Source organism: Fragaria vesca, linkage group LG3 (assembly GCF_000184155.1).
Source record: "Fragaria vesca subsp. vesca linkage group LG3, FraVesHawaii_1.0, whole genome shotgun sequence".
NCBI lineage: Eukaryota > Viridiplantae > Streptophyta > Magnoliopsida > Rosales > Rosaceae > Fragaria > Fragaria vesca.
This window is the reverse complement of record NC_020493.1, coordinates 12079257-12100695: the sequence shown is the minus strand read 5'-3', so window position 1 is coordinate 12100695 and position 21439 is coordinate 12079257. Positions and strand designations below refer to the sequence as shown.

At 39.3% G+C, this 21439-nt stretch overlaps 4 protein-coding genes across 4 annotated transcripts; all 4 read left to right on the top strand.

The window, feature by feature from the left end:
- Positions 1–365: 365 nt before the first annotated feature.
- On the top strand, positions 366–5076 carry LOC101314450. The gene is made up of 5 exons (XM_004295673.1): positions 366–572; positions 665–880; positions 991–4251; positions 4394–4578; positions 4686–5076. The coding sequence occupies exons 1-5, from the start codon at positions 366–368 to the stop codon at positions 4765–4767; spliced, it is 3951 nt and encodes a 1316-aa protein (XP_004295721.1). The 3' UTR covers positions 4768–5076.
- A 5085-nt stretch (positions 5077–10161) lies between these two features.
- LOC101312998 (tubulin beta-1 chain-like) lies at positions 10162–12797 on the top strand. The gene is made up of 3 exons (XM_004294187.1): positions 10162–10644; positions 11073–11342; positions 11936–12797. The coding sequence occupies exons 1-3, from the start codon at positions 10251–10253 to the stop codon at positions 12610–12612; spliced, it is 1341 nt and encodes a 446-aa protein (XP_004294235.1). The 5' UTR covers positions 10162–10250; the 3' UTR covers positions 12613–12797.
- Positions 12798–13920: 1123 nt separating this feature from the next.
- Positions 13921–15704, top strand: LOC101301471. The gene is made up of 3 exons (XM_004294232.1): positions 13921–14262; positions 14407–14449; positions 15283–15704. The coding sequence occupies exons 1-3, from the start codon at positions 13990–13992 to the stop codon at positions 15435–15437; spliced, it is 471 nt and encodes a 156-aa protein (XP_004294280.1). The 5' UTR covers positions 13921–13989; the 3' UTR covers positions 15438–15704.
- Positions 15705–18006: 2302 nt separating this feature from the next.
- LOC101302914 lies at positions 18007–20102 on the top strand. The gene is made up of 2 exons (XM_004294236.1): positions 18007–18411; positions 19829–20102. The coding sequence occupies exons 1-2, from the start codon at positions 18092–18094 to the stop codon at positions 20049–20051; spliced, it is 543 nt and encodes a 180-aa protein (XP_004294284.1). The 5' UTR covers positions 18007–18091; the 3' UTR covers positions 20052–20102.
- The last annotated feature ends 1337 nt before the right edge of the window (positions 20103–21439 follow it).

The window sequence follows — 21439 nt, the reverse complement described above, 5'->3', positions numbered from 1 at the left end:
TACAGGTTTCAAGGTGGGTTAGGGTTTAGGGTCTTGAATCGGATTGGCGGACATTGAGTAATTCCCAGGTACCCAAATTGTTATCTTTCCCCTTAAACTGGCAATGTTTGGTTTATTTGATTCGACAGTTGGAAACTTGGAATTGTACTAATCAGAATTCAAGAATGAAAATTGGTTTTGATTTCGATGTGTTTGTCGGTAATTTTCAATGCGGTTGGTAATTTTTTTTAGGGGGATTTGTTGATTTTGGAGTGAAAAAGAGAGTGGCTTTTACCTGTTAATTGTTTTCATGAATGCCAATTTGTAAATGATTGTTTCAAAATGTTTTACAGAGTGCTTAGGTGGATTGCATTGATGCACTAAGCATGGGGTTTGATAATGAGTGCATACTGAATATCCAATCTCTTGCGGGGGAGTACTTTTGCCCGGTGTGTCGTCTTCTCGTCTACCCAAATGAAGCATTACAGTCACAGTGCACTCATCTGTACTGTAAGCCTTGTTTGACATATGTTGTGAGCACTACCAAAGCGTGTCCGTACGATGGCTACTTAGTGACAGAGGCAGATGCCAAGGTTGTGTGAACTACAATTGTGGTCGTAGCTAAATCCTTTGAAAATTGATGTGTGGTTGTTGATATGTTTTTTACTGTGACTTGATTGTGCAGCCCCTTGTTGAATCAAATAAGACGCTCGCTGAAACCATTGGGAAGATAGGAGTTCATTGCCTGTATCACAGGAGTGGGTGCCCATGGCAGGGGCCTTTATCTGATTGCACATCTCATTGTTTTGGTTGTGCCTTTGGAAATTCTCCCGTAGTGTGCAACAGGTGCGGAATCCAAATTGTGCATTGTCAAGTGCAGGAACATGCACAAAGTTGCCCTGTGAGCATTCCTTCTTTTCCTTTTCTGTTTCAAATTTCTTATTGAAGATATGAGTTGTTATCTTAAAGTTCGGTCTTTTTATATAAATTTTGTTTATTGCTGAATGATAGGGTGTGCAGCCCCAAGCACAGCAGGCAGAGGGTGCCACCTCAGCCTCTGGCACAGCTACTTCTACTGATCAGACCCAGGCTGCCACTCAGATAGGTACAGCAACGTCTCAGTCACAGGTTTCCCAAACCGCAAGTGCCACTATACCTGGAGCTGATCCAAATTCTCAAGCTCAAGCTGTCGTTCAAGCTGCTGCTCCGACTGCTGACCAGTGGTATCAGCAACAATATCAGCAGTACTACCAGCAGTATCCTGGATATGATCCATATCAACAACAGTATCAGCAGTACTATCCCTATCAGCAGCCAGGAATTCCACAACCACAGCAACCAGCAATTCCACAACAACAGCAGCCTTTGCAGGCTAATCCACCCTATGGGACAGTCCAGTCTCAACAACAGGCATACCTGCAACCTCCTCTCGTATCTCAACCTCAACTACATACCCAACAATCTCAATCTCATGCTCAACCCCAACCAGTAGTTCAGCCTCCACTTGTGCAGGCTCCTATGGCTGTGCAAACTCAAAACCAGACATCAGTCAACCAACAGCTTCAATTTCAGCCTGCTGTGGCACCACATTCACAAATTCAAGCACAGACTTACCCATCAGCTCATGGGCAAGCTCAACTTCCGCCTCAAGCATATTTCCAAGCCCAAATGACTCAATATCAGCAGCCCCAGGTTCAGCAGATTACACAGACACAGCTTCAACAGAATCCCCAGCTTCACCCATCTCAGCCCATGAATGCTACAGTCCAGTCTCAGACACAGCTCCCATCATCTAATGCATCAGCTGGCCATCATCTGTTCCCTCAATCTCACCCTCATCAACCAGTGCTCTCAGCAGCCCCCCAACAACGTACTGTGCATTTGCAATCTCAAGGAGCGCCTAATTCTCAGTCACAAAACCATGTTCAGACTCAGATTCAGTTCCCTCTACAACCCCCACTTTTGCGACCACCGCCATTTCAAACAACAATTCCAAACCAGCCGCAGACAGCCTTGTTGCCTTCACCTAGCATGATCTCTGCACAACAGCCTCCAGTTCACTCCTTTGCTCAACAACCTGGAATTCCTCCTCTCCAGCGACCTCTAATCCAGCCAGTCCAACAGCTAAATCCTCAGCAGTATTTCCAGAATCAGCCCTATGTACAACAGACACCTGCCACATTGTCGCAATTACGTCCCCAGGGCCAATCTCATTCATTCCCACAACATATACGTGCCTCAAACCAGTCTCAGCAGAATGTTGTATTGTCTCAGGGAATGCAACATATTCAGCCTTCAAATCTTGTGGGACGGCCTATGATGCCAAGTCATGGAGTACTACCTCAGCCATATGCACAAACAGTTGGAGGAGTTCTGCCAAGGCCAATGTATCCTCCTTTAAACCATCAATCTTCAAATCAGAATAATATAGGCAGAACCAACAACCAAGTGCAACCGGGAGCAAATTCAAGACCAACAATGACCACAAGGCCAGCAGAGAAAGAAGCTGAGTTATCTGCTAAGAATGGTGCACAGGATGTGGGTGTCTCGTCTGCTGTAGTTGCTGATTCCGAAGCTAAAACTGTAAAATCTGAGGTGGATATAAAGTCCACTGATGATGGAAATAAACCTTCTTCTGAAGACAGGAGTTATCAGGGTACCAAGGAGATTCCAGAGTCTAAGGGGATGTTGGGGGCGAATGGAGAGTCTGAAAGTAAGCCAACGTTGAAGGAAGAGGGTGTAGATAGTACTTTGGAGGATTTAAGCAATGGTAAACTGGGTGAACTTGTAGCTGAAGGTGCAAAAGATGCTCCCAGCAGTGGCATGAAACTGGGGGAGCATAAAGAAATGCCACCAGAAGAAGCTCAACTTCATGGAGTAAAGGATAAAAAATTGCAAAAAGTTGTTAGTAGCACTGAGGAGGGTTCTCAAACTGTTTCTATATCTTCAGCTCCTATAGGTCAGGTACAAGCTGGCGGCCTAATGCAACCTTCCCATCCTGGTTCTGCTATACTCCAGCAAAAGCCAGGGGCACCTCCTTTGTTACAAGTGCCTTCTTCAGGGCCTCCACATCATATACTGGGTTCTGGGCAGCCCTTAGCTCATGTAAGGCCTCAGGGACCTGGACATGTGCCTGGGCATCCTTCTCATCTATCTGAGCATTTCCAATCACCTAGGGGAAACCTGGGATTTGCAGCATCATCTGCGAATGCAAGTCAGCATGGGCCTTATAACCAAAGCCATGCACCTCCTCATTCAGGGGCACCCAGAGGGCCACCATTTGCACCTCCCCCTAGTGCTTTTGATTCTCATGGAGGTATAATGGCCCGAGCAGCACCCTATGGCCATGAAGGTCAGATGGGCCTACAGAGGCCAGCTTTTCAGATGGAACAGGGAGCAACTGGACAGCCATCTGGTATCATCTCAAACATGCTCAGGATGAATGGAAATCCAGGCTTCGAATCCTCATCAACTCTGGGGTTGAGGGATGAAAGATTTAAAGCTTTGCCGGATGGGAGGTTGAATCCCTTCCCAGGAGACCCAACTCGTGTGATTAGTCGAGTAGGGTTTGAAGATGATCTCAAGCAATTCCCTAGGCCTTCTTTTCTGGATTCTGAGCCTCTTCCAAAACTAGGGAATTACTCATCTCGAGCCTTTGATAGGAGACCTTTCGGAGTCAATTATGATACTCGTCTAAATATAGATCCTGCGGCTGGCTCTGCTCCAAGGTTCCTGTCTCCTTATGGTCACGCTGGATTAATTCATGCCAATGATACAATTGGTCACCCAGATTTTGGTGGACGGCGCCTTATGGACGGTTTGGCCCGACGAAGTCCAATCAGAGATTACCCTGGCATCCCATCTCGATTTAGGGGATTTGGCCCTGATGATTTTGATGGCAGGGAATTCCATCGATTTGGTGATCCACTTGGCAGGGAATTCCATGATAATAGGTTTCCTAATCAACATTTTCGGCGGGGAGAGTTTGAGGGTCCTGGTAATATGCGAGTAGATGATCGTATGAGGAATGATTTGATTGGTCAAGATGGTCACTTAGGTCATCTTCAGAGGGGAGAGCATCTGGGTCCTCATAACTTGCCTGGTCATTTGCATATGCGAGAGCATGTGGGTTTTGGTGTCCATCCTCGACATGCAGGGCCTGGGAGCTTTGAATCGTTTATTGGTAACAGGGCTAATCATCCACGTCTTGGTGAGCCTGGATTTAGGAGCAGCTTTTCACTTAAGAGATTTCCAAATGATGGCACTTATGCAGTTAAGTTTTACTTCAAGTCAATGGTGTGTTTTGAATGTTATTTCTGTGAAATGATACACGTATGTATATATATTAGAAAATTGTATGTATTTCAAATGTCATTAGTTGCCCTTCAATAATTTGACGCAATGATATCATCAGGGAGAGCTGGAGTCTTTTGATCACTCAAGGAAAAGGAAGCCAGCAAGCATGGGATGGTGTCGTATCTGTAAAGTTAACTGCGAAACAGTTGAGGGCTTGGATGTGCATTCACAAACAAGGGAACACCAGAGAATGGCTATGGAAATGGTACAAATTATCAAGCAGAATGCCAAGAAGCAGAAACTGTAAGCTTTCCTGTGCATCTTTTTTTTTTTTTTTTTTTTTCTTTTTTTCCGCTTTTTCGATTGCGTTTCTCTCTTTCTCTCTGATTTTGTTCTGCTTAATATTGCAGAACCTCTGGTGATCAGTCCTCGATAGAGGATGCAAACAAGTCAAAGATTACCAGTTCCGAGAGCCAGAGTGAAAAGTCTTGATTGATGATGGTGTGTTGCAGCGTGGATCTCTTTGGTTGCATTTGAGTGGGGTCCAGTTAGTTTCTTTGGTTTTATTGCGATAGCAATATAGGTGATGCACCCTTCCATGCCTCTTTTCTCTTCCTTCGGGGTGGTTTATGCTAGCTTTGTCCTTTCAGGTTGCTGCCATGTTAATGGAGATGGTATTTGGAACTGAAGTTCAATGGCAGTTAAGTTTGTTGGTTTTTGACTTTCAAGCATTATCTATTATGACTAGGATTGTTTTTGTTCACGTGAGCATTATAAATTCAGAAGTTTCATATTGCTGTTACTTTATTTTCTGTATGGTGGTTGAGATGGCACTTGAGTTGTAGTGTTTTAGATCTATGGTTTACATCTTATATGCTAAATTCATTCAGGTGTTTAGGGCAACCAAAGATGTCATTGTTTATTTATTATCCTTAGTTTTTGTTTAGGGTAACCAAAGCTTCATGGGCATCCCATTTAAACCTAGTTTTTGTACTTCTTAGTTGGGAAATCTTCTTAATCTAAAGATGTTTAGATTGAGTTGATTCTGGAATATTAAGGACCTTTGACTTCAATGAGAAGTCGAAGTATGTAACAATGGAAGATAGTAGAACCTGTCATGAATCCATGACCACTCAGCATGATAACTATGCAGATGCTTAGGCAATTTTGCTGATCATAAAACTCCCTCTAATGTACTAAGCTTCTTCTTCTTCTTGTTTTTTTTTTTTTTTTGTAATAGACTAAGCTTCTTTCTCATGGTATATGACTTTGTAATATCACCATCATTGACATTATGCTAACAACATTGCCCCTATCAAGTTCTGGAAGTGTCTATGGTGGCAGATTTGCTATCATGGATATCGTAGGTAGAAATGTATATAATTAATAAATTAATTAATCAACTTGAAATTTGGTATTTCATTTTCCATCTAAAGTAGATTAGTTGTTAGTCATGTCTTATTGTAACTCAGGGCAGAAAGAAATGCTGTAAAGTGGGTGAAGGTACGTATAATTGCAATATCTAGTTAGGAGTTGCTGCGAAGGCAATATTTGAAGAACATCTAAACTATGTAGATTGTAGATTATGGTAAAAGTAGATTAGGGGTCATTTCACGCCAAAAGCTAGGAAGAGCTAAAGGAGTAGAGCTAAAGGAGTCTCCCCACCCCTCTCCTCTCTTTTATTGTTGTAACAGATTAGCTTCCTGATTTAATTTGCATTGTATTCCATTTTGTTATCTTTATCAGTAGCTTGTGAATCAACATTTTGCTCATAAATTGCACTATAAAACAAATATTGGTTCAACTGGTCTGAAATGGTGAACACAATTCAACTTTAAACTGTGAATTATCTACTTCGCTTAGTTGTTGCTCTGATGATGTGATTGCCTTCAATATAGGACCAATCAACTATATTTCTTGTAGGGCAGACATATGTGCTGCTGTCTGGTTGCTGTAATCCACACTAATTAGAAAAAAGTGATACATACATAAACAAGAAAGAGAAGCAATAGGATCAAAGTTAGGCCGCTCAGAAGAGTTATAGGGCAAAGAAACCCAATAATAGGCTAATAGCAATTTGATTTTTCTGGAACTAAAAACCTCTTAATAGGGTATGTACGGCAGCCCTTGTATCCAAGCCCTAAGGATGCATAAACAAAAGAGAGAAAGCAATAGGATCATAGTTAGGCTGTTGTTAAAAGAATTTTATGACAAAGAAACCTGATAATATATGATTTATCCTTCTCAAAAAAAAATATATGATTTGTCTGGATCAAGAAACTCTCTTAATCGGTTGTGTAAATACTAGGGTTACAGCAAACCTTGCATCCTAGCCATAAGGATTACTTAATATCCGTAAAACAAAGTAGGAGCACAATAACATAAAACATAAAAATAAACCAAGACAAATAAAACTCGGCTGAAGAGTGAACCGACACTAGCTAAAACCTACGCAAAGTTTTTTAGCTGCTCCTTGTAGATCCTCCTGCTTCGTACTCGTTCATGGGACACTATTAGGCCTGCTTACGGTGAAAGACGTCCTATAATAGTTTTCATATGGTGTTCTATTTTTATGTTAATGGTAATTGCCTTTCCTGCTGACTTGAGCATTAATTTCATAACACTATCATATCATGATTAAGCTCCCATCATCGATTTTATGCTTAATTTATTTTTTTGGTGCACTTTTTTTTTTATTAATAGATCTTTTCAATTCGACCTGTCTTCTTTCGGCGAAGCAGACTTCGTAAGGGCTGAAAGTTAGCAGAAAGGTTTACTCTGTCATCTGTTTTTTATGTGGTAAGACTGTTTTCAATGTATAGAATTTGTTTCTTCAAAGTATGCTTCTGAGTATTGATTTTACTATTAATTTGGTGATATGTTAGGGATTCTGTTTGTTTCTACATATTTATGATTGAGTATCCTGCTTCCTTCCGGCCCTAGGATAATCTTGAAACCCAGTAGGCTTTTAACTTGGCTGTCTCTCATCACTGGATATACTAGATAGTAGCTTTGAGAAGTGATAGTTTGTTTCCTAAGATGTCTTTGATGGTTAGGAATCAAGATATATGTAGTGAGTGTTTGAAAGCCATTTTTTTTTGGATTAGTTCCATTCCATTGTTTTTGTTGCTTGGATGACGTCTCTATGACGGTTTTATAAGTTGACCTACAATCTTCTGTTCTTTCCCTTTGATTGCAAATTCACTATCTTGGATTATGCAATATGTCTTCTTGATATTGAAATCTTGAATGATATAAAACAACACCAAACAGATTGGTTTGGTGTTGGTTTGTGCAATATCTTGGTTTGAGCAATTCTACATTCTAGATTATCAATGCCGTAGATATTATGAAAGAATGGGTAATGGAACTTAGATCGCCAATGTTAAGTATTTCATGAAAAACTCTTAAATTTTTATTAAGCCTTTTGTTTCTAATATATAAGAAGGTAATTTGCTTCAAATCACATGATAATAATGATAATGGTTATAAACTTTGCCTTGGAGTCTTACAAGAATCACTTATCATAGGGTGATACATATCAATATATCTCAAATTTAAGTGTAGAATCTCTAGATCTGATCTATCAATACAATCTCGGTTTGAAACCTTTCCTGGCTGCTTGTTATAAATATTAATCGTCTTGATGCTGAATTTTTCTTTTCAAATGTTCATATTGTGTGATTATGAGGGCTTGATGTTGGATGGAAATTCTGAAACTCTAATTATGATATTTGGTTTAATGGGTTTGTAGCCTTGGTTCCTTTATTTTTTTTCATTATTATTGTTATTATTATTATAATTTATCTATTGATTAATATTATTATCATTGAATGGTGTTTATTTGTAGACCTGTGAATGTTTCATCAACTGTAATCGAAAAGAAAAGAGTCCTAGTATCCCAATTAATACATTTTTAAAATAATGTTGGTATAGGTGACAAGCCTCATGGATAATAAAATACTTGATGGGTCATAACGAGAGGCCGTTCAATAGTCCAAAATGAGAGGAACACTATTTTATGATCACTCTCTTAAGAACAATTCTGAAGGAAAAGAGTGTGGTGAACACTAGATGAAGTTGCACGAGGGTTAAGGGTAGAGATCTCAGGTTCAAACCTCTTACTAGAAAATTATTGTCAACAAAGAAAGAAGATGAGTTAAGTTTTATAAAGACTACATAGTGATGCAGTAGCTGATAGCATGGTTGACACGGATTGGGTTGGGTGGATAATAGTGAGTGATTGATTGCTTCCTGTTAACGTCTATGCATAGATTGCTTACTGTTTTTGTAAGTGTGCTAGCTTAATCTTCAAGGGTGTCTGTGGGTCTCGGCGAGCTGTAATGAGAAGGTTCAGCTGTGGTTGTCTCTTACCTTCAACACTAATCCCTTTCAAATTGAGGCCCGCTGGTCAGCTGCAGCTTTATTTCAGTCATTCTGTGATTTGTATCTCTTTGCATGTTTGAGAACACCTTGAGAACGATGTAATTGTTGCCTTGTGCTTGTATATACTGGCCTATGGATGAATAAATAAAGTTAATTTTTTCTGCAGTGTGAATTACCTTTTTACTTTTTACACAAAAGAGGTGGCAGGAACTGCCTTTTACCCTCCAATTTGCTTAGTCACTGGTACACTAGAGCTCCACATTACATGTGATTTGTAGCTTTAGTGGCTTAATAATCTAATTAGTCTCTACTAATTTAACAAGTACAACGTGCTCTTGCCGGCTTGGAATTGAAGTGAAACGATTGGGGGGAGGCACTATCGTATCTCATGTTAGATACTCTTGTTGAGTCAACTAGTCAAGTGTGTGGTGAGAGTGACTCATTCGGGATCTATTTTGGTTGTGTAGTAATGATCCTGACAACGAGTCCAAACCGTTTGGTAGGTATTTGAGAGGAAAAAAAATCTTTAACCAAATGCATTATTGCAAATTTTTTATGTATGCATACTCTTATCTAAATTGCAAACAATGAGCGTGCAGATTTTTCTTGAGATGAATAGTGACGTTCGTTCACCTGATTATGTTCAACAACTCTTAAATGTTACTCCGATAATTTAGTAGAGTTATATTATTGTCCACTAGTAGGTTTAAAAGTACGGTAACAAACATAACTTATATGATTAGTTACAGACCATATGAGACCGTTACTTTGTTCGTCACACATTATTTTCCCCATTTTGCATCTAGAGCTAATATAGTCTAAATATGACCATTATGTGGACATAATAAAAAAACAGCTATAACTAATATGATCGGTTCCTGAACATATGATCGGTTCCTGAACATGTGACCGTTACTCTGTTCGAAAATCACACATTCTTTTCCCCATTCTGCATCTAGAGCCAATATAGTCTAAATTTGACCACCTTGTAGACCTAATTTTTACCTGGATGAATATCAGCTGCCCTAATTTTTACCATGATAAGGATGGAAATTAGTTTTTACAAGTTGGATTTTAGAATCTTTTATAGAATGCGACCTGTACGCAAGCCCCTGTCCTGCTGCGCTGTACCAGATCACAAGTCTCGCTTTTTCCCCCACGGAGCACGAGGCCCGTGCAGGCTTTTTCAATTTCCGCAAAAACCAGATCGACGGAGGGGCATTTCCGTCTTTCTCCCCCATCCCCAATCCGGATCGTAGACCAGTGGGTCAAATTGAGTCCAGCTGTCTCCGTTTAATTCCAAACATTTCAAAATCCCACCCCAACAAACCGTCCGTTCCCTCTGACGTGTCTCTCATCAGAACCGTCCATAATCCCCTGGCTATTTTCAAAATTAAACAGAGAAACAAAACCCTTAAAATTAGAAAATTCAAATGGAGCCGTTATAGGGTTACAGCTCAGTCCCTCCCTATATAAAGCCCCCTCTTATTTCTCTACCCTACTCAGTCTCACATTTTCCGCCCTAGTTTCCTTTCTCTCTCTAAAAACCTCCCATCTTCTCTCTCTAGGTTTTCCGATCTCGACCAAAAATGCGTGAGATTCTTCACATTCAGGGAGGCCAATGCGGCAACCAGATCGGAGCCAAGTTCTGGGAGGTCGTCTGCGCCGAGCACGGCATCGACCCCACCGGAAGGTACACCGGAGACTCCGAGCTTCAGCTTGAGAGGGTCAACGTCTACTACAACGAGGCCAGCGGCGGGAGGTATGTTCCACGCGCCGTGCTCATGGATCTGGAGCCTGGGACCATGGACAGCGTCAGATCTGGACTCTACGGTCAGATCTTCCGTCCTGATAACTTCGTCTTCGGTCAGTCCGGCGCCGGAAACAACTGGGCGAAAGGTCACTACACCGAGGGGGCTGAGTTGATCGATTCGGTTCTTGATGTGGTGAGGAAGGAGGCCGAGAACTGTGACTGCTTGCAAGGTATGAATCCGGTTTAACCGAACCCTAATTCTTCTTTGTTTACTTGTAAATCGAGTTTTTACTATATAGATTTGGTATATTAGAGCGTTCTGGTGAATAGAAACCCTAATTTCAGTGAAATGAAGTAGAAATGAATTTGAAATGCGGCGAAACTTTGGAGAGCTGTTCATTTAAGTTATTTCGTTGTTGGTTGTAGTTTGTTTTCATCTAAATGAAGTGGAAATACTTAATTTACATTTATGTGCAGTAAAAATGAATGTAACTTTGGGGATCTGTGTATTTTGCAGTAAAAATGAAGTGTAACTTTGGCGATCTGTGTATTTTAAGTGTTCTAGGGTTTAGTTGTTGTTAGTTTCGATGGATTTGAAGTGGAAATGAAGTGATAATTTGCGGATCTGACGATTTTAGTGTTTGGTTATTTTGTGCAGGGTTTCAGGTGTGCCATTCTTTGGGTGGTGGTACTGGATCTGGAATGGGAACGCTATTGATTTCAAAGATTAGGGAGGAGTACCCAGATCGGATGATGATGACTTTCTCTGTGTTCCCATCTCCCAAGGTCTCAGACACTGTTGTGGAGCCTTACAATGCTACTTTGTCTGTTCATCAGCTTGTGGAGAACGCCGATGAGTGCATGGTTCTTGACAACGAGGCTCTCTATGATATTTGCTTCCGCACACTTAAACTCACCACCCCCAGTTGTAAGTTTATTCTCAATCTTTACTTGTGTTTCTTTACTGTGAAAACTAATTGTGTGAGTAACTGTATATGTGAAGTTGTGAAACTATAGGTTTGCTTGATTGACTCTGTACTAGAGTGATGATATGCCTAATTGAACTTGGATTGAAGTGATGGTTACTTGCTATTGATTTTACATTAGTCTATTAAAAGTTGCATGTAGGATCTATTAAGTGATGGTTATGTGTCTTTGAGTCCAAATACTTATGTCCTCTGTTTCTCCTGAAGCTGAAACTGTTGTCTTCTTTCCAAGTCAAAACAATCTTTTGCGTGCAATGAATGGTCTAAATAGTTGTTTATGTGGTCCTGTGGTGATGGCTGGTCTTTTGTTCTTACTTTCTAGTGATCCTAAATAACTCTGGTTGATCTTGTGGTCATAGTACATCTTTCCAAGCTTAAACTATAAATTGTTTGTTCTGTTGTGTTCTGGAAGCATGAATACTTGAGAGAAGAATGTGTGTATGATCATTGTTGTATAAGTTTCAGTTGAAGCTTTTGTGTTGATGTTTTGAAAGGAATATAGAAGCTGACTATTTCTTTCTAATGTCATTTACAGTTGGTGATTTGAATCACTTGATCTCCGCAACAATGTCTGGAGTTACATGCTGCCTAAGGTTCCCTGGACAGCTCAACTCTGATTTGCGCAAGCTTGCTGTTAACCTCATCCCCTTCCCTCGTCTCCACTTTTTCATGGTTGGTTTTGCTCCTCTGACCTCAAGAGGGTCTCAGCAGTACAGAGCTTTGACTGTTCCAGAACTCACACAGCAAATGTGGGATTCCAAGAACATGATGTGTGCTGCTGATCCCCGACATGGAAGGTACCTCACAGCATCAGCCATGTTCCGTGGTAAGATGAGCACCAAGGAAGTGGATGACCAGATGATGAATGTTCAGAACAAGAACTCTTCCTACTTTGTTGAGTGGATCCCCAACAATGTCAAGTCAACAGTCTGTGACATCCCACCAACTGGTCTCAAGATGGCTTCAACTTTCATTGGGAACTCCACATCCATCCAAGAGATGTTCAGGAGGGTGAGTGAGCAGTTCACTGCTATGTTCAGGAGGAAGGCTTTCTTGCATTGGTACACTGGTGAAGGCATGGACGAGATGGAGTTCACTGAGGCTGAGAGCAACATGAACGATCTGGTGTCAGAGTATCAGCAGTACCAGGATGCCACCGCTGATGAGGACGAGTATGAAGATGAACAGGGAGAGTATGAGGAGGAGATGTGATTCTGTCAAGGCCCTTCTTTTAAATATCAAACTTCTAGTAGTAATCTTTTGTTTAGTATGCGAATGAACGCTGGTTGAGTTGAGGGTACTGAAACATCAACTTCCAGTTGCTGCTTTTGCTGTAACTTGCTTATTTCGACATTGTGGTATTGAGATTTGCTTATCTAGTAGCTTTGATATGATCTTTATTGGTTTGTTCCTCATTTGGATAAGTAGTATTGTGGATTGTGTGCTATTCGCGTCTCTCTGCCCTTTGATATGAATTGTTTGCTCGTTCTGTGTTTGCTTAGCTTGCTTGCATATATTCTCTCATTTCTTTGATTTGTCCTCCTGCTTCTAATGAAATTACATCTCAACTTTGTTTCTTGCGTCTGGTTCTAAACATCTAATGTGACGAGAAAGAGTTGTGGTTTGCTTGCTGCTTGTTTCGGATTATAATCAAATAGCTTGCCCTAGATAACAGCAATCACCCCAATCTCTAGGTTAGATCTAACATTGGGTGGGTGAACCGTGAACGAGTGCCCGGTACTTTGAACTCCAAAGTTGATGGCTACCGACCTACCGTAATTGTCTTTTCTTTTTCTTTCTAACCTGAAAAGTATTTCGATTAATTCTAATCTGAAAAGTTGCCTTCTTGTAGTTTTCGGTTTTCCTTTGGTTTGGGCCTCTAGGCTCTCTCTTCTCTCATCTGTCTTTTGCTTAAACGATATTATCACTTTCTAATATACGGTACATTTTTCTTGTTGGTGAATAACGGTACATATTTTTCTTGTAATAGAAAGTCATGAATTGAAGACAACAACGATGGAAGAAAGAAATAATTGGTATGAGAATCACTTCTAAACGTTCGCCCTTAGTAATCAAGATAAGGGTTATCAGAAAATGATTCCGGATAGTATACAATTATTCTTTTAATTCTCGACAACTAAAATATGAATGTGTCATAAAAAGAGTAAATATAACATTGAAGTATTTCGACAAAACATACGATACACTTTTACTTCTGTGTTAAAATTTAAACATAAACGTTTTTCACATGCACATCCTCTCATAAATGTTTTTCCTAGTAATTCTTTTGAAAGGAGATTCTAATGAAATCTAATGAAAGGAAATTATTGGAAATAGCCAAAAGTAATCAAGAACAAAGACGTGACACAAAGAATAAACATATTGGTCCCACATTTTGTAATCACTATCAATCATCAAGTTTGCAAATGCAAATATCTTGATTAGGGACAGTTTTGCACAAACAGAATACCATAGGGGGCCAACACCAATATAAGAAAATTCACGGGTTCATTCCGAAATAATACAGAAACCTCTTAAACCCTCAAATCGGAGCCGTATCAATCACAGAGCGACGAGCCCAACTCGAAAATGGCGAGCAGTCTCTCACACAGAGCGATAGCCGATCGAGGCTTATTGAGGCTCACGTTGAGCTTCGTCAGAACCTTCAGCTCCGCTTCCCCAAACCCTACCGACGCCGCCGCCGGCGCCTCTTCGCCGGCGGCTACTAAACCGAAGAAGAGAAAGAAGAAGAACCTGTTCGAGGTGGCACAGTATCTGCCCAATTGGGGACTTGGGTACCACATGGCTAAGAGCCACTGGGTCGGCGTGTCGTATGAGATCACCAAGATCAATCTTTACAAGGTTTGAGAAATGATTTGGGATTTGAGATTGTTCTGGATGTTCTGATTTTGAAATTTGATTGCTTTGTGTGTAATGTGAGTTCGTTTTGGATGTTCTTGATTGTCATAGGGTTTAGGGTTTATGGTTTTCTTTGGTTTTTGACAGGATGGAAGGCATGGAAAGGCATGGGGAGTTGTTCATAAGGAAGGTCAGTTTTTACATTTCATGGAATTGGCGTTTTTATTTTATGTGCTCCATTTTAGTTTTATTTTGCATTATTAGATAGGATTGGTTTCAATTCCATTAAATGTTTTTAGTGTGAAGAAGTGACTTAAAAGATTGAAGACTGATTGCCAGTTGGTTGGTTCTGTTAGTCAAAGAACCAGGGTCTAGGCTAAAGTATTCTGATCAATGTTTGTTTTGATGGGTTGTTGATGTCAATTTGATCCTTTATGTACAGTTTGTGTACTTTGGTGCTAGCCGAATTTTGATAATTCGTGTGTGATATGTCGTGTTAATTGACTTATTTATGTTTATTTGGAACATGTCTTGAATGGTTGGGAATTGATGCGTTTAGGTTTTCTTCCATAGAATTGTATACGAAACTGGTTACAAAGACTTGCATAAGAGACTGAACATGCATCTTCCTGGTCAGATTATATTAAAGTCTGATTGTTTGCATTCAACCTAGCTTGTATAATAGGCGAGAACTTATTTGTAATTGATGTAAGTGAAAGAGACTAAGAGAGAGTTATTAAGTACCAGCCAATTGATGAGAAGAGAAAGTTATAGAGTAAACACTCTTTTAACTTCCTCAAAGTGATTGAACATTTAGATGTAATGCAAATATACATGGATAAGAGGTTCCTTCTGGTTAGAGTCTTGGTTCTCTATTTTGTCATTTACATTTAGTGATGGCTAGTTTTTTAAACTCAGTGTAGACTTGTAGTTGTGACAATTCAGAACTGCTCAAAAATTGTTGTATTGTGTGTTTCTGGGTTAGGCTTTGCTATGAAGTTAATATAGTAGAATTTGTTGCAGGCTTGCCAGCTGCAGACACCCCCAAGAAAATAAGTGGAGTCCACAAGCGTTGTTGGAGGTACATTCCAAGCTTATCTAAATCAACTGAAAGTGTTCCAAGTATGACTAAACCAACAGAAACTGCTCAAGCAACACCTGAAGTTCAACCAGCTTGATGCATCTCCTCCTTTTTAGGGATTGTATCGCCTGATTTGTAATTCTCTGATGTTATTTTGAAGTTTTAGTTGTACCACCATTAGGAGAATTTTGCTCAGATATGGCAGTTCTTATTCTCAAAATCAGTTTTGATAGAATTGATAGGCCATTGTAACATCTTTTGTATTGAAGTCCGAATAAATTAATGGGTTTTTGGCTTTCAGGAATTCAAATGGAATATTTTATCAAGAAAAAGAATGATCATCACTGAGTTTGCTTTCTGTTTTCCCTGTCATATTCTTCTTGCATAGTATTTGAGAATTCCGCTTGCATTTCAGATGGTATGGTTGTTTTGTAAAAAAACCATAGTAGCAACTTTGATTTTGGAAGTTTTCTTTTTAGCTGTCCTCCACACAGCCCCTTTCTTAATGGGGGAAAAATCAATCTTATGATATGTATTCAACAATGATGGTGTCTAACTAGATCTGTTGAAATTGAAGCTTTTTTTGTATTGGTGGTTTTGTTCATGTATAAGATTGCCGTGGAAAGATAATGGTGTTGTGTGATGTGAGTCATGTGACAATAGCTTGCAGTCTCCTGTATAAGATACAGCAACTCAATTCTATTTGAAGCTTTGTTGCATTTTCATCACGTGTCTCTTGTAACTTTGATGATACTTTTGAGTTTTGAAGAAGCAGAAATTGATTACCTTAACTTGCATCCAGCTTTCAACATCCAAACATCAAAATGACATGGACACCAGTCTTCTCAGTTTGTTAAGTTTCAATTTCGGATAGTATTGTTGCTGATGTTGAATGATGGGTATGAGTTAACAGAATCAGAATTTCAGTTCTTTGCTGCAATCATGTTGGATTCTGTTGCTTTCCATCTTCCACAATGAGGAGCTTCCTTGTAGGATTTCAGATATGCATATGTAAGATGATTCTATCCAGGGTGGCTGCTTATGCTGGATAGTAACTTTGAGTATTGGCTCTTTCTGTTAAGTTTGAGTACTGTCGTTTTCGGATTTTGGATGAGCATGTGTAGGACGGCTGTGTTCTGGGTGGCTGCAGTTCTAAATAGCAACTTTTTATGTTAAAAGTTCAAATACTGTCATTTTCATGCTGTGGCAATACTAAGAAGGTTTGTTACTCACTCCTAGTTGCTCTGTGCAACTGATAATTTGCTTGAAAATCTTTCTAAGCAGAAGTGCCTAGTACTGATCATGACATGCTTTCTATCCTTCATGTGGGCTAACCCTCTTATTGTGTTATGATAATTCAGGTTTTATGTGCATGTTTTGACATATATATAACCAAATGAAATTGAAGGCATATACGCCTAAAAGATTCGTAACCCTCATAAGAGAAGTCTGTTATTTGGTGATGGATAATGTTTCTGCTGCGATTATAATGTATTTCCTTCTCTGATGAGCTTCATTTTAACGGACTTCAATACTCGATAGGTTCTCATTTAAATCTCTGCAGATTTATTTGGTCTCTGTTTACCTATAAAACTTGAAAGCAGACCAACCCGTGTGGCATTGATGCCATTTTATCCAACGCCTATAAAAGCATTCAAAGAAACATTCAATAGTGGAAGATGGTACTCATTGTTACTATGATTACAACTTGAAGATCATTATCATCTGTAATAACCTAATAATGCTTATAAAACCAGAACTGTTAGAAGAAAAAAGAAGAAGGAAAGATAGAGGTTCTGTTCCAAATGCTAAAATTCCAGTTCTATCATGTCAAATAGACAAAATCATTGAAGTTTCTTCCTCTGGTTCTTGTTTTATGTAGGTGTATTCTTGCTAATTTGAGCACTTAAAGATATATCATTATCTTGTTTGTATAACTGAATCAAAGAGATGTAAGCTCATAGCTTATAAAAATGTTGTGCCCCAAGGTTCACATTGGTTATCCCTTTGGTCTATAACCACACCATATGGAGTCGTCTTCTTCTGCATTGTTGTTTATGTGAATTTTCCGATCCACATGAATAAAATAAAAATCAACTTTAAAAAGAAGAAGAAAGAAATTACTCATATTTTCATTCTGTATTTCAAATTTTCATTGAAGTGAAGTTCTTTGGATCGAAATTTTGTAGAACTCGAACACGAGAGAAATGTCTTAACCGTAGAGGAAAGTGCTACAAAATCATGTAACCAAGAGTGGTAAGTGAATGTTTTGGAAGTAACAGAAACCTCTTTCTTTCCTTGTGTCTCAATCACTGTGCCCACAACTGGTAGCCATTAAAGACCTTCCAAGCCTTATACTGCATCATCCTGAGCTCTGCCCTACCAGCCTCCTCATAACTCGCCTTTCATCCTGGCCTCTCTCTTCTCTTTTCTGCTAACTAGTCACCTCTTCTTTTCTCTCTTCTCTTTCTTTGCATTCTTCTTTTTCAACAACAACAACAAACATTGCTCGGAAACTGACACACATAAACACACACAAAGACAACGATCGAGGTTTGAGATCGAGACCACTTTAGACACAGAGACATTGATTTTTAACATTAAAACACAGAAACCAAATGCCACCTACTCCTTAACCCCACCCACATTATTCTCTTCAAAACCCCAAATGCTCTTCTTCTTCTTCTTCTTCTTCTTCTTCTTCTTCCTCTTCTTCTTCTCCACTGAGATTTTCTGTCTGGGTTTTCACCAATGATGTTGGCTGTTGTTGAAAGTCATAGGCATTCTGTGAGTGACGTGTCGGTCTCGGATGAGTCCACGTTTGATTCTTGTGGGTCGGATTGTTGCTCTTTGGAGGGTGTGGATTTGGAGAGTGGGGTTTTGGAGCTGAAGCAGAAGCTGGTGGAGTTGAGTAAGGTTGAGAGGATTTGCAGGATATGCCACTTGGGTTATGAGGGTGGAGGGTTGGACTCTTCTGGGGTCCCAATTGACTTGGGGTGCGCTTGCAAAGGTGACTTGGGTGCTGCTCATAAGCAATGTGCTGAGACTTGGTTCAAGATCAAGGGTGATACGTGAGTATAGTTCTTGTCTTTATTTTAAATTCTTGGTTTTTGGTGTTTTTGTTGCAAATTCTTGACACTCATTTGCTCCTATTGGAATTTTACTTTGCTCATGAACTCTAGGATTTTAAATTTAGCTTTCTTTAGCTGAATCCTCAGTAGTCTCTGCATTGTGCAATTACTTGCTAAAATAATCATCTTACTATAAGAACCCTTTAGAACAATACCATATTAGGTCAGAAGTTTGTTAGTCTTCTCTGAGTTTAGCTTATTCAAATGCATACTAGTTAAATATTTTCTTTCCTTCCATGTAATAGTTGTTCATGTTCTTTTGGTTCTTACTAGCAAGCTGAATGAGATGGAACACATGTAGAATAGAACTATAGAAGGTATATCATAGCTATGCAGAAGAAGAAGAAGAATCTTGTGGCCACTATCATAGCTTTAAAGATATGGATCATTATGAGTAGTTTTCGTAGTCACGTGTGATGTGGGTTTAGTTTTAGTGCACTGGAGACTGGAGAATATGGGGTCCGATGCATACTAATTGACTTGTCTATACTTGTCCAATGCATATAGTCAAGAATTCGTTGTTCACTCAACTCTGTGCCAGGGTTTAAAAGCTGCCTTTTACTAGTCTATCCAGGGTTCTTATTAAGAACTAAATGTCATGATGTATAGAAGTTCAGAAGTTCTGTTTGCAAATGACTGAAGATATAGCTATGTATGGAGTTCCCCTTCTTAATTATAACTTGGGAAGTGATAACTTTGCTGAAATGCTTAGATAGTTAGATCTTGCCTACTATACCTTCTCTCAGAAGAGAGGGAGGCACTATTTGGTAAAGGAACCAAACTGAAGATCACTTAACATGAACTGATAATACTACTTTTAATGTGCCGAGTTACTAGGTGAGAAAATATCCAAATTGTAATGACAAGAAATGCAGTATAGTTAGCTCGAATGACTTGGAAACACCATAAGGGGAACCTTCAAATGGAGAGGGTTAAGACGTATGCTTTATCATGCATTATATCTGCTATATATATGCAGAGAAGGCATGCCAATAATTGTTCATTTTTTCCCTCCAGAATGCTAATGGACTAACATGTTGATGACAGCACATTGATAGTTTTGTTATGTTGGATCACTTGTAACATTTTTATTTTTACTGTTGAGTTTGTGTTGTTTCTATACAATCTACTATTGCTTGTGACCTTGCCCAGTGTACAACTCACCAACACATATCTCCTAAAACTAGCTTGCTTCTTATCTCAGTTGGTCTTATTTTGATAGGTAAAGAAAAATTGCTATTGCATACCTGAGTCCAATGAATCCATAAACCTTGCTACATTGTATACCTGCCTCCATTGAATTCATATTCTACATAGTTTAGCTTCTATTGTTGATAGAAATAATTTTATTTTCCAGTATCTGTGAGATCTGTGGCGTCGTTGCATTCAACATACATGGTGAGCAGACCAATGAGGGAAATGGAGCCACCGCTCCGACGTCCCCTTCACCGGCAGCAGCATCTGTGATCATGGTGGAAACTCAAACCATGTGGCATGGCCGCCGCATTATGAATTTCCTGCTTGCTTGCATGATCGTTGCTTTTGTAATCTCATGGCTGTTCCACTTCAAAGTACTATAATGAACACCACTAAAGAAAAGAAAGGCCTTTTCTGTATAAGTTATTGCTCTATATCTCTTGGTGCTTGTACTTCTACTTTGTCTCTGTACCCCTTCCTACTTGGCCGTACATTCATGTCTTGAGGGTCGGTTCCAAATCTGTAGGTTGTCATCTGTAATGTAAAGGGTTCTGCTTGACTATCTAATAACAATTTATATATTTTTGGATAAGAGGATAAGAACTTGTGTTTTCCATCTTCATTCACCCCATGATGAACTCAGGAATTATTATCTAGCAAATAGTTTGTGCATGTAATGTTAATCTTGTATGTGCAGGTGAACCCTGTTGGAAGATTTGGGTCGATGGATGTTAATAACGCCACCAGATTTTGTCACCTACAAAATCACATGAATACTCAAAATTATTAACAAATAATAATACTTATAATGATGCCAAAATAACAATAAAATAACAAAATATAAATACTTATATTTGATTATGAAGCATGCATCAAATACTTGTTCAGGAAAATATTTAAGGTTGAGGCGTGTAAACACTGCCCTTATGAGTAGATTTCGCCCCTCAGAGACAATGTCTCGGTGTAATAGGTTTATGGCGTCTACCATCCAGGGTACAACAACCGTTGATCCTCGTAAGCGTACACTCGCAATACTCGGATCCTAGAACCGCTTGATAACTTTCTTTGGCACTTGAAAGATGAATAAAAGAGCATATGATCAAGTAGAATGAGAAGACCAATGAGAAGAATATTTTAGTGATAATGTACAACTGTTATATATGTATATGTCATGGTCATGAAGATAGGGATATATATATAGCTTAACAAGGAAGATTGGTTACAAGTCATGATACTGAGCATTAATTAATCATAACTTTAGTCTTTGTAACGGACAAGAAAGAGTTAATATGTGTTACAATTGTAACAGACATATTTATGGAACGAAGGTTATGTTGGAAATCAAAGCACCAATTAATTGACTACAATTAACCTCAATAAATAATTTTTGTATTTTGAAATATCACATCAAAAATTTCAATAATCCCCCACATATTTCAAAATGCAAAAATTCAAATAAAATAAGAGAAACAGAAGAGTGCCAAAGGTAAGTTAAGAGTACAATGCATCTGAACTGGTGTCTTTTCGACTATGAACCAGCCATAGGATAAGATAGCCATGACACACAGAAATTTGGTGAAAATGAAATTTTCTATGAACCATAATTTCTTGATGTGCATCAGAGAGCTACTATCCACATTGAACCTCTATCAAGCTTGTCCTGCGGGTGGGCACGGATAGGCCATGCGCCCCTACCTAGATATTCATGAGTGCTCTAGAAGACTTGCCCAAGTCTCATAGGAAGCGGCCCCATTCCACACTCATATAGGTG

What these genes read in the sequence shown, in the direction of transcription:
- LOC101302914 (XM_004294236.1), top strand. Translation starts at nt 18,092, where the DNA reads ATGATGTTGGCTGTTGTTGAAAGTCATAGGCATTCTGTGAGTGACGTG. An exon ending in TTCAAGATCAAGGGTGATAC is followed by an intron (nt 18,412 to 19,828) that starts GTGAGTATAGTT and finishes TTTATTTTCCAG; the next exon opens with TATCTGTGAGATCTGTGGCG.
- LOC101314450 (XM_004295673.1), top strand. Translation starts at nt 366, where the DNA reads ATGGGGTTTGATAATGAGTGCATACTGAATATCCAATCTCTTGCGGGG. An exon ending in TGACAGAGGCAGATGCCAAG is followed by an intron (nt 573 to 664) that starts GTTGTGTGAACT and finishes TTGATTGTGCAG; the next exon opens with CCCCTTGTTGAATCAAATAA. An exon ending in AACATGCACAAAGTTGCCCT is followed by an intron (nt 881 to 990) that starts GTGAGCATTCCT and finishes GCTGAATGATAG; the next exon opens with GGTGTGCAGCCCCAAGCACA.
- LOC101301471 (XM_004294232.1), top strand. Translation starts at nt 13,990, where the DNA reads ATGGCGAGCAGTCTCTCACACAGAGCGATAGCCGATCGAGGCTTATTG. An exon ending in CCAAGATCAATCTTTACAAG is followed by an intron (nt 14,263 to 14,406) that starts GTTTGAGAAATG and finishes GGTTTTTGACAG; the next exon opens with GATGGAAGGCATGGAAAGGC. An exon ending in GGGAGTTGTTCATAAGGAAG is followed by an intron (nt 14,450 to 15,282) that starts GTCAGTTTTTAC and finishes AATTTGTTGCAG; the next exon opens with GCTTGCCAGCTGCAGACACC.
- LOC101312998 (XM_004294187.1), top strand. Translation starts at nt 10,251, where the DNA reads ATGCGTGAGATTCTTCACATTCAGGGAGGCCAATGCGGCAACCAGATC. An exon ending in GAACTGTGACTGCTTGCAAG is followed by an intron (nt 10,645 to 11,072) that starts GTATGAATCCGG and finishes TATTTTGTGCAG; the next exon opens with GGTTTCAGGTGTGCCATTCT. An exon ending in TAAACTCACCACCCCCAGTT is followed by an intron (nt 11,343 to 11,935) that starts GTAAGTTTATTC and finishes TGTCATTTACAG; the next exon opens with TTGGTGATTTGAATCACTTG.